The sequence below is a fragment of the Mustela lutreola genome, chromosome 7 (assembly GCF_030435805.1).
Source record: "Mustela lutreola isolate mMusLut2 chromosome 7, mMusLut2.pri, whole genome shotgun sequence".
NCBI lineage: Eukaryota > Metazoa > Chordata > Mammalia > Carnivora > Mustelidae > Mustela > Mustela lutreola.
Window position 1 is genome coordinate 34,080,180 of NC_081296.1, and position 15,436 is coordinate 34,095,615.

General features: G+C 38.8%; 1 protein-coding gene across 3 annotated transcripts in view; it reads right to left on the reverse strand.

The window, feature by feature from the left end:
- Positions 1 to 15,436, reverse strand: part of TUBGCP5 (tubulin gamma complex component 5) — a 113,931-nt gene that overhangs the window by 21,111 nt on the left and 77,384 nt on the right. For all 3 annotated transcript variants that reach the window (XM_059180267.1, XM_059180268.1, XM_059180266.1), the window contains 5 exons: positions 15,037 to 15,152; positions 13,230 to 13,498; positions 12,682 to 12,880; positions 11,852 to 12,040; positions 10,772 to 10,954 (listed from right to left, as the gene is read on the reverse strand). In XM_059180267.1, coding sequence (XP_059036250.1) covers positions 10,772 to 10,954; positions 11,852 to 12,040; positions 12,682 to 12,880; positions 13,230 to 13,498; positions 15,037 to 15,152 — 956 coding nt within the window. The remainder of the gene's footprint in view (positions 1 to 10,771; positions 10,955 to 11,851; positions 12,041 to 12,681; positions 12,881 to 13,229; positions 13,499 to 15,036; positions 15,153 to 15,436) is intronic.

Here is a 15,436-nt window from a genome sequence, read left to right on the forward strand (position 1 = left end):
GTTGACAATGTTAGGGCGGAGCTTAAAGCTACCAGGGAGGAGGTTCACAATGCTCTCAATGAGTTCCAATATAATAAATTCTCTCAAAGCTAGGGTAACTGAGACAGAAGACAGAATTAGTGATCTGGAGGACAAACAGATAGAGAGAAAGCACCAGGAGGAAGCCTGGAACAAACAGCTTAGAAACCACGAAAACAGAATCAGGGAAATAAATGATGCCATGAAACATTCCAATGTCAGAATTATTGGAATCCCTGAAGGAGAGAAGAAAGAAAGAAGTCTAGAAGATATAGTGGAGCAAGTTCTTCATGAAAATTTTCCCAAACTCGCAAATGGAACCAGCGTTCATGTACTAGAGGCCGAACAGTCTCCACCCAAGATTAAAGATCCCAAAAAAACATCAAGACACCTGATAGTCAAATTGAGGAATCATAATTGTAGATATAATCTCTTGAAAGCTGCTAGGATAAAGAGGCTCCTTACTTAAAGAGGAAAGCCTATCAGAATGACGTCAGACCTGTCCACAGAGACCTGGCAAGCCAGAAAGGGCTGGCAAGATATATTCAGGGCACTAAATGAGAAGAACATGCAGCCAAAAATAATTGATCCAGCAAGACTGATATTCAAAATGGATGGAGAGATAAAGAGTTTCGAAGACTAGAAAGGCTTAAAAGACTATGTAACCACCAAGCCGACACTGCAGGAAATATTAAGGGGGGGGGGGTTCTATAAAAGAGGAAAAATCCTAAGAATAGCATTGAACAGAAATATAGAAATAATCTACAGAAAGAAAGACTTCAAAGGTAACACGATGTCAATAAAAACGTATCTATCAATAATCACTCCGAATATGAACGGCCTAAATGCACCCACAAAATGACACAGGGTTGCAGATTGGATCAAACGACAGGACCCATCCATATGTTGTCTACGACAGACCCATTTTGAACCTAAAGATACACCCAGACTGAAAGTGAAGGGATGGAGAAACATCTTTCATGCCAATGGGCCTCAAAAGAAGGCTGGGGTAGCGATTCTCATATCAGATAAATTAGATTTTAAACTAAAGACTGTAGTCAGAGATACAGAAGGACACTACATCATTCTGAAAGGGACTATCCACCAAGATGATCTACAATTGTAAATATCTATGTCCCCAATATGGGAGCAGCCAATTACATAAGAAAACTGTTAATCAAGATAAAGAGTGATATTGATATGAATACACTAATAGTAGGAAATCTTAACATGCCTCTCTCAGAAATAGACAGATCATCGAAGCAGAAAATCAATAAAGAAACAAGAGCATTGAATGACACATTGGAGCAGATGGACCTCAGATATATATAGAACATTCCACCCTAAAACAACAGAATACTCCTTCTTCTCAAGTGCACATGGAACCTTCTCAAGAATAGACCACATACTGGGTCACATATCAGGACTCAACTGATACCAAAAGACTGAGATTATTCCCTGCATATTCTCAGATCACAATGCTTTGAAACTCAAGCTCAATCACAAGGAAAAGTTCGGAAGGAACTCAAACCCCTGGAAGCTAAAGACCACCTTGCTTAAGAATGCTTGGATCAACCAGGAGATCAAAGAAGAACTGAAACAATTCATGGAAACCAATGAGAATGAAGACACTTCGGTTCAAAACCTATGGGATACAGCAAAGGCGGTCCTAAGGGGGAAATACATAGCCATCCAAGCCTCCCTCAAAAAAATGGAAAATTCAGAACACAGCAGCGGTCTCTACACCTTAAATAAGTGGAGAATCAACAACAAATCAAACCAACTCCACACATAAGAAGGGAAATAATCAAGATTAGAGCTGAGATCAATGAGATAGAAACCAGATACAGTAGAATGTATCAATGAAACTAGAAGCTGGTTTTTTGAAAGAATCAATAAGGTCGATAAACCATTGGCCACACTAATCCAAAAGAAAAGAGAAAAAGCCCAAATTCATAAAATTATGAATGAAAAGGGAGAGATCACAATGAACACCAAGGAAGTAGAAATAATCATCAGAAGTTATTATCAACAGTTATATGCCAATAAGCTTAGCAACCTAGATGAAATGGATGCATTCCTGGAAAACTATAAACTCCCAAAACTGAACCAGGAAGAAACTGACAACCTATTCTACTAGATATCTAGTAACGAGATTGAAGCAGTGATCAAAAACCTCCCAAAAAACAAGAGCCCAGGACCTGACGATTTCTCTGGGGAATTCTACCAAACGTTCAAAGAAGAAATAACACCTATTCTCCTGAAGCTGTTTCAATAAATTGAAGCAGAAGGAAAACTTTGAGACTCTTTCTATGAGCCAGCATTACCCTGATCCCCAAACCAGGCAAAGACCCTACCAAAAAGGAGAGTTTTAGACCAATATCACTGATGAATATGGATGCTAAAATTCTCAACAAGATCCTAGCCAACAGGATCCAACAGCACATTAAAAAGATTATCCACCATGACCAGGTGGGATTCATCCCTGGGCTACAAGGATGGCTCAACATTCGCAAATCAATCAATGTGATACAACAAATTAATATGAGAAGAGAGAACATGGTCCTCTCAATTGATGCAGAAAAAGCAATTGACAAAATCCAGCATCCGTTCTTGGTTAAAACCCTTCAAAGTACAGGGATAGAGGGGACATTCCTGAACTTCATCAAATCTATCTATGAAAAACACACAGCAAATATCATCCTCAATGGGAAAAAGCTTGCAGCCTTCCCATTGAGATCTGGAACAAGACAATGATGCCCACTTTCACCACTCTTGTTCAACATGGTATTAGAAGTCCTAGCAACAGCAATCAGACAACAAAGAGAAATAGAAGGTATCCAAATTGGCAATGAAGAAGTCAAACTCTCTCTCTTCGCTGATAACATGATTCTTTATATGGAAAACCCAAGACTCCACCCCCAAACTACTAGAACTCCTACAGCAATTCAGCAACGTGGCAGGATACAAAGTCAATGTACAGAAATCAGTGGCTTTCTTATACACTAATAATGAAAATACAGAAAGGGAAATTAGAGAATTGATTCCATTTACTATAGCACCAAGAACCATAAGATACCTGGGAATAAACCTAACCAAAGAGGTAAAGGATCTGTACTCGAGGAACTACAGAATACTCATGAAAGAAATTGAAGAAGACACAAAAAGATGGAAGACCATTCCATGCTCTTGGATCAGAAGAATAAACATTGTTAAAATGTCTATACTGCCTAGAGCAATCTATACTTTTAAAGCTATTCCGATCAAAATTCCACTGGTATTCTTCAAAGAGCTCGAGCAAATAATCCAAAAATTTGTATGGAATCAGAAGAGACCCCGAATCGCTAAGGAAATGTTGAAAAACAAAACTAAAACGGGGGGCATCACATTACCTGATTTCAAGCTTTACTACAAAGCTGTGATCATCAAGACAGCATGGTACTGGCATAAAAACAGACACATAGACCAGTGGAACAGAGCAGAGAGCCCAGATATGGACCCTCAACTCTATGGTCAAATAATCTTCGACAAAACAGGAAAAATATACAGTGGAAAAATGTCTCTTCAATAAATGGTGCTGGGGGGCGCCTGGGTGGCTCGGTGGGTTAAGCCGCTGCCTTCGGCTCAGGTCATGATCTCGGGGTCCTGGGATCGAGTCCCGCATTGGGCTCTCTGCTCAGCAGGGAGCCTGCTTCCTTCTCTCTCTCTCTGCCTGCCTCTTAGTGTATTTGTGATTTCTCTCTGTCAAATAAATAAATAAAATCTTTAAAAAAAAATGGTGCTGGGAAAACTGGACAGCTGTATGTAGAAGAATGAAACTCAACCATTCTCTTACACCGTACACAAAGATAAACTCAAATGGATAAAGGCCCTCAATGTGAGACAGGAATCCATCAGAATCCTAGCGGAGAACATAGGCAGTAATCTCTTTGATATGAGCCACAGCAATTTCTTTCAAGATATGTCTCCAAAGGCAAAGGAAACAAAAGCGAAAATAAACTTTTGGGACTTCATCAAAATTAAAAGCTTCTGCACAGCCAAGGAAACAGTCAACAAAACAAAGAGGCAACCCATGGAATGGGGGAAGATATTTGCAAATGACAGTATAGACAAAAAGTTGATATCCAGGATCTATAATGAACTCCTCAAACTCAACACACACGAAACAGACAATCATTCAAAAAATGGGCAGAAGATATGGACAGACACCTCTGCAATCAAGACATACAAATGGCTATCAGACACATGAAAAAATGTTCATCATCACTAGCCCTCAGGGAGATTCAAATTAAAACCACATTGAGATATCACCTTACACCCGTTAGAATGGCCAAAATTAGCAAGACAGGAAACAACATGTGTTGGAGGAGATGTGGAGAAAGGGGAACCCTCTTCCACTGCTGGTGGGAATGCAAGTTGGTGCCGCCTCTTTGGAGAACAGTGTGGAGATTCCTCAAGAAATTAAAAACAGAACTTCCCTATGACCCTGCCATTGCACTCCTGGGTATTTACCCCAAAGATACAGATGTCATGAAAAGAAGGGCCATCTGTACCCCAATGTTTACAGCAGCAATGGCCACAGTCACCAATTGTGGAAAGAACCAAGATGCCCTTCAACGGATGAATGGATAGGGAAGATGTGGTCCATATACACTATGGAGTATTATGCCTCCATCAGAAAGGATGAATACGCAACTTTTGTAGCAACATGGACGGGACTGGAAGAGATTATGCTGAGTGAAATAAGTCAAGCAGAGAGAGTCAATTATCATATGGTTTCACTTATTTGTGGAGCATAACAAATAATATGGAGGACATAGGGAGTTAGAGAGGAGAAGGGAGTTGGGGGAAATTGGAAGCGGAGGTAAACCATGAGATACTATGGACTCTGAAAAACAATCTGAGGGGTTTGAAGTGGTGGGGGGGGTGGGAGGTTGGGGTACCAGGTGGTGGGTATTATAGAGGGCATGGATTGCATGGAGCACTGGGTGTAGTGAAAAAATAATGAATACTGTTATGCTGAAAATAAATTTAAAAAAAAAAAATAAAAAAAAATCTCTATGACTTAAAAAAATAAAATGTATTATTTATGTTAGTATAAAAAAAAGTGGAGCAAAGTTTTTTAATAATGGGTTTAGCTGTGAAATAGAAGAGATACTTATATGTAGTAAGTTAGGAAAAAAGATGCTCTCAGGGAAGAAGATATAATGGTAACAGGCTGGGTGCTTAATTCAGATAAAATTCAGGCAACAGGGCAGTAGAGGGAGACCGCTCTCGTTGCCTTGGACAATGTGTTCAAGTCCGTCGACAGCAGTGGGGCCTAAAGCAAAGGTGTATTATACACACTGCTTTACCTACTCTTTACTAACACTGGTTTGAATGTGACTCTCAAAAGAAAGAAGCAACAAATGTGCATGGAAACATCTTTGCACCAGGTGCCACATGGGCACTGCCCTTATTCATTTAATTCTCACAGTAGTCCTGTAAGTGGACTGGGAAATGATGTAACTTTCCCACAATAACACGTGATGAAACCAGGATGCGGACCATGGAAGTTTTAAGTGTAACACAGAGGTGGGGAGGCAGCCTTACAACCAGAGATGGAAAGCACAGTGTGTTACTTATAAATTAGTCAGTTCATTCCATGTCACAGGCACTAGTTAGTATTTCTTTTTAGCTTGTAAGTTATGTGCCTCCACTGCATACTTAGTAGGCACTTACAGAATACCTTATTTGTCAGTCATCATGCCAAAAGGTGAAAGAAAGTCAATCCCAGAGAAAATCCCAGAGCAGACACACAGTGCTGCACCAATGCAGGCCAAGCAGGACTTTGTAGGAGAACAGACCGTTGCCAGGCCATGCAAATAGAAGAGCATAAAACTGGAGGAAGCTATGAATCAGGGCAAGTAAAGCTCTTCAGCAAACCAGAAATATTCCAAATTCCTGAAATGAAAAGTTTGGTAGGAGAATATGATGTGTCTGTATGTGTACACATACTAGAATTGAGGCTGGGAAATGAACCAGATAGTAAAACTTGCCCTCTCATGAGAAGAAGCTCAGCCCATCTGTTACAAGGAGCCAATGAGCCTGAATACAGCTGGTGGAACGAGTTGCCGTAACACTGTAGTCACTCTGGTGGCCCTGTCTGGGTCAAATGGAAGGGAGTGAAGCTGAGACACAGAGACAGGAGATGTCAGGGATGAGCTCTTGAGTGAGCACTGAGCAGTAAGGGGAAATGTTACCTAGGAGGCAGAACTGAACAACCAGGGAGATGTGGGAGCTAAGACAGAGGAAGGAATCTAGGGTAAGCCACACTGCTTTTGGGTATTGGGATGAACAATAGTGCTTGACAGTGATGAGCTCAGTTTTGGAAACATGGCATCTGAGTGTAGCCACAAGCTGCTGCCTGTGCTGGCACCAGGGCTAAAGGTACTGATGGTGCGTAAGGGGTCACTAAAGCCATTAACAGGGACTGGAAGTCCCAGGCAGGAGTACTGAGGCTGTGCCAAAGGCAGGTGGGAAGCACGAGGCCCAGAGAGAGATTACAGAAAGAGCAAGAGGGATGTAGAAGGGTTGTAAGGCAGGGATTCTAGGCAGGGCAGGGGAGCAGCATTGGCACTGATGCTGGAATTGAGAGGGAGACTGGAGGGCCAGACAGCAAGCCTGAGGATGCAGATTGCTGCTTACAACATACGCAAGCCACAGCGGAAGGGGTGGCTCACTTCTCCTGAATTAATCTAGGAATAGAATGCAATCTCAATAAAAATACCATCAGAGTTTTTGTTTTGGTGGAGCCAGACAAGTTGACAATAAAGTACATTTGGAAAAATAAACAAGAATAGCCAAAAAAGCTCTATTATTAAAACAGGATGTTATCAGCACATCAATAAATAAAACAGGGAAATAGAATGGAAAATCTAGAAAGATATTCAAGTACATATGAAAATTTTATGATAAAGGGGCATGTCAAATAAATGCAGGAAAGATGGATTTTTTTTTAAAGAAATAAGTGATGGGAAAAGAAAAGAAATAAGTGATGGGAACTAATCAGTCATTTAGAAAAAGATAAAACTAGATCTATTTCTTATGTTTTTAGCTGGATAAATTCCAAATGGATCAATATCAAATGTAAAAACAATCTATTCAAGTATCAGAAGAAAAGATGGGTGAATTTCTTTGTAACCTGGGAAAAAGTAAAACTTTTTTTTAAAAGATTTTATTTATTTATTTGAGAGAGAGAGAGAATGAGAGAGAGACCATGAGACGGGAGAGGTGAGAGGGAGAAGCAGACTCCCCGCTGAGCAGGGAATCTGATGTGGGACTCGATCCTCAACCTCCAGGATCATGACCTGAGCTGAAGGCAGGTCATGCTGCCTAACCAACTGAGCCACCAGGTACCGCAGGTAAAACTTTCTTAACTCTAACCCTAAAAGTAGTAAGAGAAAAGACTGGTAAGTTTTCTGTATCACAAATCTGTGATCTGTATCACAAAATCTGTATCACAAAAATCTGTATCTGTTTCACAAAACAACAACAAAAAAATCTGTATCACAAAACAACAACAAATTATTATACCATAAGCAGAATGGAAGGACAAATGTCTAACTGGGAAAACATATATAATATAAACAGCTTCTAAAAATGGAGAGAATAAGAGACCAGTAACCTGATACTAACAGAAATGGTGGCAAAAGATATGGATAGTTTACATTAAAAAATTCAAAAATAAACATATGGAAAGATGATAAAGCTCACTCTTAGTAGAACGATTAAAATGAAAACTATACTGAGACACCGTTTCTCATCAGACTGGTAAAATTCCAAAAGTCTGACAACCTATTCTGTTGGTGAGGCTGTGGAGAAAGCCACTCTACACATTGCTGGTGGGAATCAGAAATAAGACAGTCCATATGAAGAGAAATTTGGGAATAGCTAGCAGAATTATATACACATTTACCCTTTTACCCAGCAATCCCATTCTAGGAATATATTCCAAAGTTACACTGGCAAAAATATGAAGTGAGATGTACAAGACTACTCAGTCATTGCAGATATGCACAGCAGAAAAACAGAAACCCAAATGCCCACCAAAAGAACAACTGATTGAAAGAATACAGTGGAAAGCCAGTCAGCTGTAAAGGAGTAAGGACAAGCTCTCTAGCTTATAAATGGAGTGGGTGTGAGATACATTAGTAATGTAAGAAAAATAAAGATGCCAGAGTGGGCAATGCATGTTACCTTTTGTATTACATGCAACAGTTGCCTAAAGGAAAGGGAGAAAAAGGGCAGAAACAAAAACAGAAGATAGATCTTCCTAGAAGTACCACTGTACCAATGATTTTAACTTGGGAAATACACAGCTGCTTACATAATTAAGAAACAAAATTGGGGCGCCTGAGTGGCTCAGTGGGTTAGGCCGCTGCCTTCGGCTCAGGTCATGTTCTCAGGGTCCTGGGATCGAGTCCCGTATTGGGCTCTCTGCTCGGCAGAGAGCCTGCTTCCCTCTCTCTCTCTCTGCCTACCTCTCCATCTGCTTGTGATATCTCTCTGTCAAATAAATAAATAAAATCTTAAAAAAAAAAAAGAAACAAAATTGAATCAAGAAATAAACAAAACAAAACAAAGCAGTTCCTAAAAGTAGAAAATAAACTAAAACAAATGAACTTGACCCTATGTTAAATTGGTGGCATAATCACATGGAGAATTATTCCAAGTGACCTTGAAATAGAATATTCTGATGATTTGACAGTGTAGGAAGAGAAAACAATCACAAACAATGATTTAAACTCTCAGTGGGCTTGTTGCTATTATGGTTATTTTGGAACTATTACATATTATAGAATTTAAAAAACCATTAGTTATGTCAGTGTGTTAATAAGCACTCAAGACAAGAAATACAAAGAGGGGCACCTGGGCGGCTCAGTGGATTAAGCCTCTGCCTTCAGCTCAGGTCATGATCTCAGGGTCCTGGGATGGAGCCCCACATCGGGCTCTCTGCTCAGCGGGGAGCCTGCTTCCCTGTCTCTCTGCCTACTTGTAATCTCTCTCTCTGTCAAATAAATAAATAAAATCTAAAAAAAAAAAAAAAAAAGAAATACAAAGAAAGAAGTGAAAACTAATCTTTAATATAAACTAGAAATATCAATATGAAATTATGATTAATTTACTTTTCCTACACATTTCATTTCACTCTCCACCGAGAAAACCTAGTAGTACTGACAATCCAATACTGATGAATACTCTGGCACCCGATAAAGGCTTTGTAAGCCACCAAATAGATGGGCCCAGTGCTCCTGGGAGAGGTGTACAGGCCTAAGGCAGAAGGTGCACAGGACAAACATGTACATCTGTCTAGTCCTGAAAGTAAGGACTGAAATTATTAGGGTCATATGAAGGGGTTCTCTCTGGCTAAAAATGCGAGTCTGAGCAACAAAAAAAACCCAAAAACTATAATAGACTGTGGCATTATACATAACAAATCCATGAATTTCAGCTGATAGTGAAAAACAACTTTTCCTAGGAAGTTGCTGGGCACCAATTCCTTCAGCTGTTAGTTTGCTTTTACTAACCACATAACTGATAAAAATTCTGCTTTTATGCATGAATTAAAGATAATAAATAAGGAATAAATCCACTAAGTAGTAGCTTGGTAACCTGGCATGTCTGTGAGGAAAAGAATGTCACATCACGTTAATTATTCTGACTACTATTTTGAAGGACCAGTGAGGGAGCCGAGAAAGGAAGCAAGGTAAGAGAGCTGAGCAGGGACATGGATAAGGAAAAAGGATTGCCAGGCAGTGTAGAAGATGAGTCTGCTTCACAAAGATCTGGTGGTACCAGCCCATAGACCTGGGTGATTGAATGTTCAGCAGGCAGACTGATAGGGAGACAGGGCTGATTAGCTCCACAGCTGGGCATAAGCTGACCTAACAGCTTGAGAGAGAGCCACTAGACCACTAAGGATGACGTAAGAGTCTGAAAACATGCAACTCTGTCCAGTAAGTGGTGGAATTTATTTTCCACTCCTAAACCTGGCCTGACCTGTGACTCGGTTTGACCAATAGCATGTGGTGGAAGTGAAGGTCTATAAAGCCTGGAGCTCAGGCCTCAGCAAGCCCTTAGGGTTTTGTACTCATTGTCTCAGAACATCGCTTAAGACTCCTATGTAAGGAGGCCAGCACAGCTGGCTGGAGGGCAAGGCCAGTGGAACAGAGAGGTGCCACACCCAGTGGCTAGCACTGACTCCAGTCTTGTGAGAGAGGCCATGAAACCCTAACAGCCTACATGGTCTCATCTTAGTGAGTAAAATCTCATCTTAGTGGGTAAATCATTTAGCTGTCTTCTGCTTCGGTTTTATGAAAAAGAATACTGCAAAATTCATAAGGTTAGTGTGAGGATTAAATAATATATGTAAAAATTCATAGAACAAAAATTCATAGAAGAAAATACATACATGTAAAAATTCATATGTAAAAAACCCAGAATCTGTTGTACATGGATATATATATATATTTTTAAAGATTTTATTTATTTACTTGAGAGAGAGACAGTGAGAGAGAGCATGAACGAGGAGAAGGTCAGAGAGAGAAGCAGACTCCCCATGGAGCTTGGAGTCCGATGCAGGACTCGATCCCGGGACTCCAGGATCATGACCTGAGCTGAAGGCAGTCGTCCAACCAACTGAGCCACCCAGGCGTCCCTACATGGATATTTTTATATTATTTAAAATAAAAAGGTGCCTCCTATATTTTACCGTGAACTATCTTCAGGATACCGTTGTCCTACTGCTTCCTGAAGCTGGACATTAAGAAAAGACACATTCTGCCAGGTTTCCTTTTCTCTTATTTTATCAAAAATTGATGTATAGAAGTCATACATGGTATCTCCACCTTCCATTAAGAAAAAATTCCTCATGGCCTGCAAGTACTCAACCAACCTAAATGGAGAGAAAATAAGTGACAGAAAGATCTTATACTCATGAGACAGAACTCTGGACAAGTACCAGTTTTTGTAAACTATTTTTGTAAACTAGTTTTAAAATACGTTTACATTCTACATTTAGTAAAAACATTAACTGTTTTAGTATTAAACTGTTTTAGTTTACTAAAACAGTAACTGTTTTAGTAAAACATTAAATGTTTTAGTAAAAACATTTAGTAGAAACATTAACAACTTTTAAAGAGTTATAAAATAAAAAAAATAGCATATGGCTGCCTTTAATAGTCAGAAAGAAATAAATTACTTTTCTATAACATTGTAGAAGTATAGGAAATGTCAAAAAAGTAAAACAAACTAAAGTTAGTCCAAAGCCTGCTATTCATAGAGAATTTCTATTGTTAAAATTGGGGTTTTTCTTTCCAGTCTTTTTTTCTATGCATTAAAAAAATAGTTCCCACCATATTATATATTCTGCTTTTTAAGCTTTAAGAACATTTTATATTATTTAAAACTCTGGATAAACATAATTTATAACATGAACTTTATAAAGTTCATACATGACATGGATATGCTTTTATTTAAAGAACTAGTCATCCATTACTAAGTAATTTCATGTTCTTCCCTCTCACAGCAAACTTTCTGATGGGTATTTTTGTGCAACAAGCTTTTTCTGCATTACTTTCAGGACAGAGTCTCAGATACAAAGGATTAAATTTTGCAATATAATGGTGTGAAACACTGATGACTAGTTGATTCTCTCAAAAGAAAACCATTTACTAAATATCCATTTCCTACTCAATTAAAATTAATGATTAACTTGAAATACAGGTTTTAAAATAATTTCAACTGTTCTTAAAGTACAATAAGCTATCTAGTTTAAACTACTCCCTTATACCTGTAATCTTTTTTTAGAGTTCGCATGAGGTTTCCACAGCACTCTAGGTATTGCTTATCAATATGAGGATAGAGGCAAGATCTCAGTGTTAACTCAAAAGTCTGGCACGTCACAGATTCTGATGATCTATCCACACATATATCTCCACCAGCAAACTTCTCATGAAAGTCACTCTGTTCCAAATACAACCTTTAGGAAAAAAATGTGAGTCTCTTTTTATGAGCTGCTGTCAACAGAATTCCCTTAATCAAAACTTCAGAGTCCCATTTTTATATTTAGTGTTAAAAGTACCAACTATTACAGAAAGAAGCTTTTCCCCCCAAAATATCCTTCAATGAAAGTTTTTCAGCCACTTCTGCCTTAAGTACTTAAGGGTCAAGTACTGGGTAGGTCTTTTTTAGCTACTGGCCTCAGGCAGTGAAATGGCCATTAGATAATAGGGTGCTGTGTGGGCATAAATGATTTACTTCACTAGGCTATACACCTAAAAGCAGCTAAGGGCCAAGATGCATTTTAAGCAGGGTATGTGTGTGTGTGTGTGTGTGTGTTTATCTGATGCCTGCACACGACCCAGACTTTCAGAAATATCTTCTGTTTGAGCAACGGCAACTCCCAAAAGATATAGGGTACATGAAAGTCTGTGGACTTTAACAAACAAGGAGACCAAATTGAATGCAAAGTCTTCTTGCATTCCATTCATTAAAAAGGATAAGCTACAAAGATTTTTATTTTTAGTTGAAAAGCCCTACCCGGCAGAAATAAATGGTTACTAAATAGTAACTGCACAGATTTCTATTTCAGTCATCCAAAATCTTGCAGGTATGCATCACCTTGCAAAGTTAATTGCCAGGAGTGGATCGTGAACATCATCCAGTTCAAGATGTCTTTCAGCAATGGACTGCATCTTAATTAGGTTCTCTTTGGTTGCCTGCTGCTCAGTGAGGACCTGTGCAGTAGAATCTTCTCCATGTCGAAGACGTGACTGTACAGATTCCAGAAACAGGGTATATAAGCTTTTTCTTTCTGCATCTGAAACATAAAAAAATATGTACAGTGAACTGTGTTCTGGTATATAATAGTAAGTAATGTTAAGAAATATTAAGTATTTTTATCTTAATATAGTATTTTTGGTATAATTTGATATTTGGTATGTGGAACTTATTATCACTGCCTCTGAAACACAGTGCTAAAAGTTTCCAGTGAGGACAATCTTTTTAATCAGGAGCACTAATTTGATCAAGGGCACAATTTCCACAAAAATAAAAGGCTTTGATAATTTTCAAACTACAAAATAATTACTATCTATCTCAGGATGACAAGAGTAAAGAGAGAACAGATGCCTGAATGCTGAGGGATACAGGAAGAAGGATACTGCTACCTCTGGCTGTCTCCTGGGATGCGGTGCTCTCCACACACTGCAGGTTCTTCAGCAGCTGCATTGACTTGCCAGCCATAATTATCTGCTTAAGGACAGGTTTGAGGAAGGACACCATGGTATGCTGCCTGCTGGAGGGCCCCTGGTCACTGCCAGAACTTGCACTAGCATTATCACTCATTTTTTCTTCATTTTCTGTCTTTTCCGATACGCTGTATAGTGTATAAGTTGCATACCAAAAGTCTCTGTGATTTACTGGAACATTTTTGTTTCTATAGAGAATCAAAAGAATTATAAAATTCAACTTTTCTGCCATAAAAACAACATGTCTGTTCTAGCTGAGAACATTGCCTAGACATTCCAAAACACAGTAATATCTATTATTAGTAAAATGAAGCAATCTTCAGGCAAATGGTGCAAAGGCTTTATTTGACTTCAGTTCAATACAGAAGTGGATAAATACTCTGAATGGCACAGGTAAAATTTAACTAAGTAGAAAGTTTCCTGAATTGAAATTAAACAAAATATGATTACTTTGATTCTCTTTACAGGTAGAATAAAAATTTACCTATTTTGTCATTTCTTACAAAAATAATCTCTAGACTGCTCTTTTTCTCTACATAGATTTTTTTTTTTTTTTTTTTTTAATGTAGGCTCCACACCCAGCATGGAGTCCAACATGGGGCTTGATCTCAAGATCCTGAGATTAAGACCTGAGCTGAAATCAAGAGTTGGACATTTGACTGACTGAACCACCTAGGTGGCCCTCAACATAGATTTTTTTTTTTTTAAGAAAATGATTTTATTTATTTGTCAGAGAGACAGCGAGGGGACAAGCAGGGGGAGCAGAAGTCAGAGAGAGAAGCAGACTCCCAGCTATGCAGGAAGCATGATGCAGGACCATCCCAGGACCCTGGGATCATGACCTGAGCCAAAGGCAGATGCTTAATCAACTGAGCCACCCAGACGTCCCTCCACATAGATTCTTAACTGAACTGCTTTTAACAATGAAACAGTGCTCACTCATCACCCTTTAAGAACAACCAGAATCCCATTTTCGCAAAAATTATCATGTAAAATCAATGAAAAACAATATAAGGGCAGACATGACTCAGAGAAGGTCTGCTAATTTATATGAGCAGTGCATAAACAGGGTTACCTTTTCAGAGCTGTAAGGACTTAATGTTCTCCTTCCTGATAAATTAAATGGATAGCTATCCATAAAAACCATATATCTAAACAGACTGCATAATTTAAAACTGAGTTAAGAGAGCTCTACACATTGTAGTTTGTATGATTCTGTTCAGAAAAATCAATGAACTGAAGGGGAAATCATAATAAAAAATTATGATTTTCCATAATTGGTTTATTTAATATTATATTAAGAAGGTTAACAAAAAAACATAGCCAATTTGGAGAAATAATTTTTTTTTGTAATATTTTCGTATCTTTTATCCTATCGATAATTTATAATGGGAATTAGTTGAAGCCATTTGATATCACCTAAATTCATTCTATGGAAAGCAATGTGCCTTTTATAGTACCAGCGAACCATAAACACATTACCACTTAAAAAAAAAAGAATTTGCTAAGAAAAGCTGTAAACGGACATTAAAATTTGGAACTTTTTTTGGTACCTGACATCTTCTATAAAAATGCAAAAGAACTTGTTTATGGGAAAAACACAGCTCTGTCACTCACACCGGTCTCCCCCAGTATTACCTGAACTAACAAAATTGCATGATTTTCCTGTGAGAGAAAAGAGGTACAAGCAGACCCCACACTTCCCAAGCTGTGCATGGGACCTGACCTCTGGATGATGAACTCCCTTGCGCAGTCACATAGGTGCCCATGCACGATCCACTCATCCACAATCTGCAGGTAGGGTCGCACTGTTTCCACCCAGAGAGAGAATAGCAGTGAAACCTGAGGACAAAGTCAATTCTCAGAACTCCCTTGTCTCTGGATAAAATGAAGTTTAAACATTTCTGATACACTTTTTTTTTTTTTTTTTTAAAGAGAGGGAGAGAAAGAGAGAGAGCATGTGCTTGAGGGAGCAGATACGGAGAGGGAGAGAGAATCCTGAGCAGGCTCCATGCAGAGCATGAGGCTTGATGGGAGTGGGAGGGGGGTTGATCTTAACAAATCTGAGATTATGACCTGAGCCAAAATCAAGTCAGATGCTTAACCAACTGAGCCATCCAGGCACC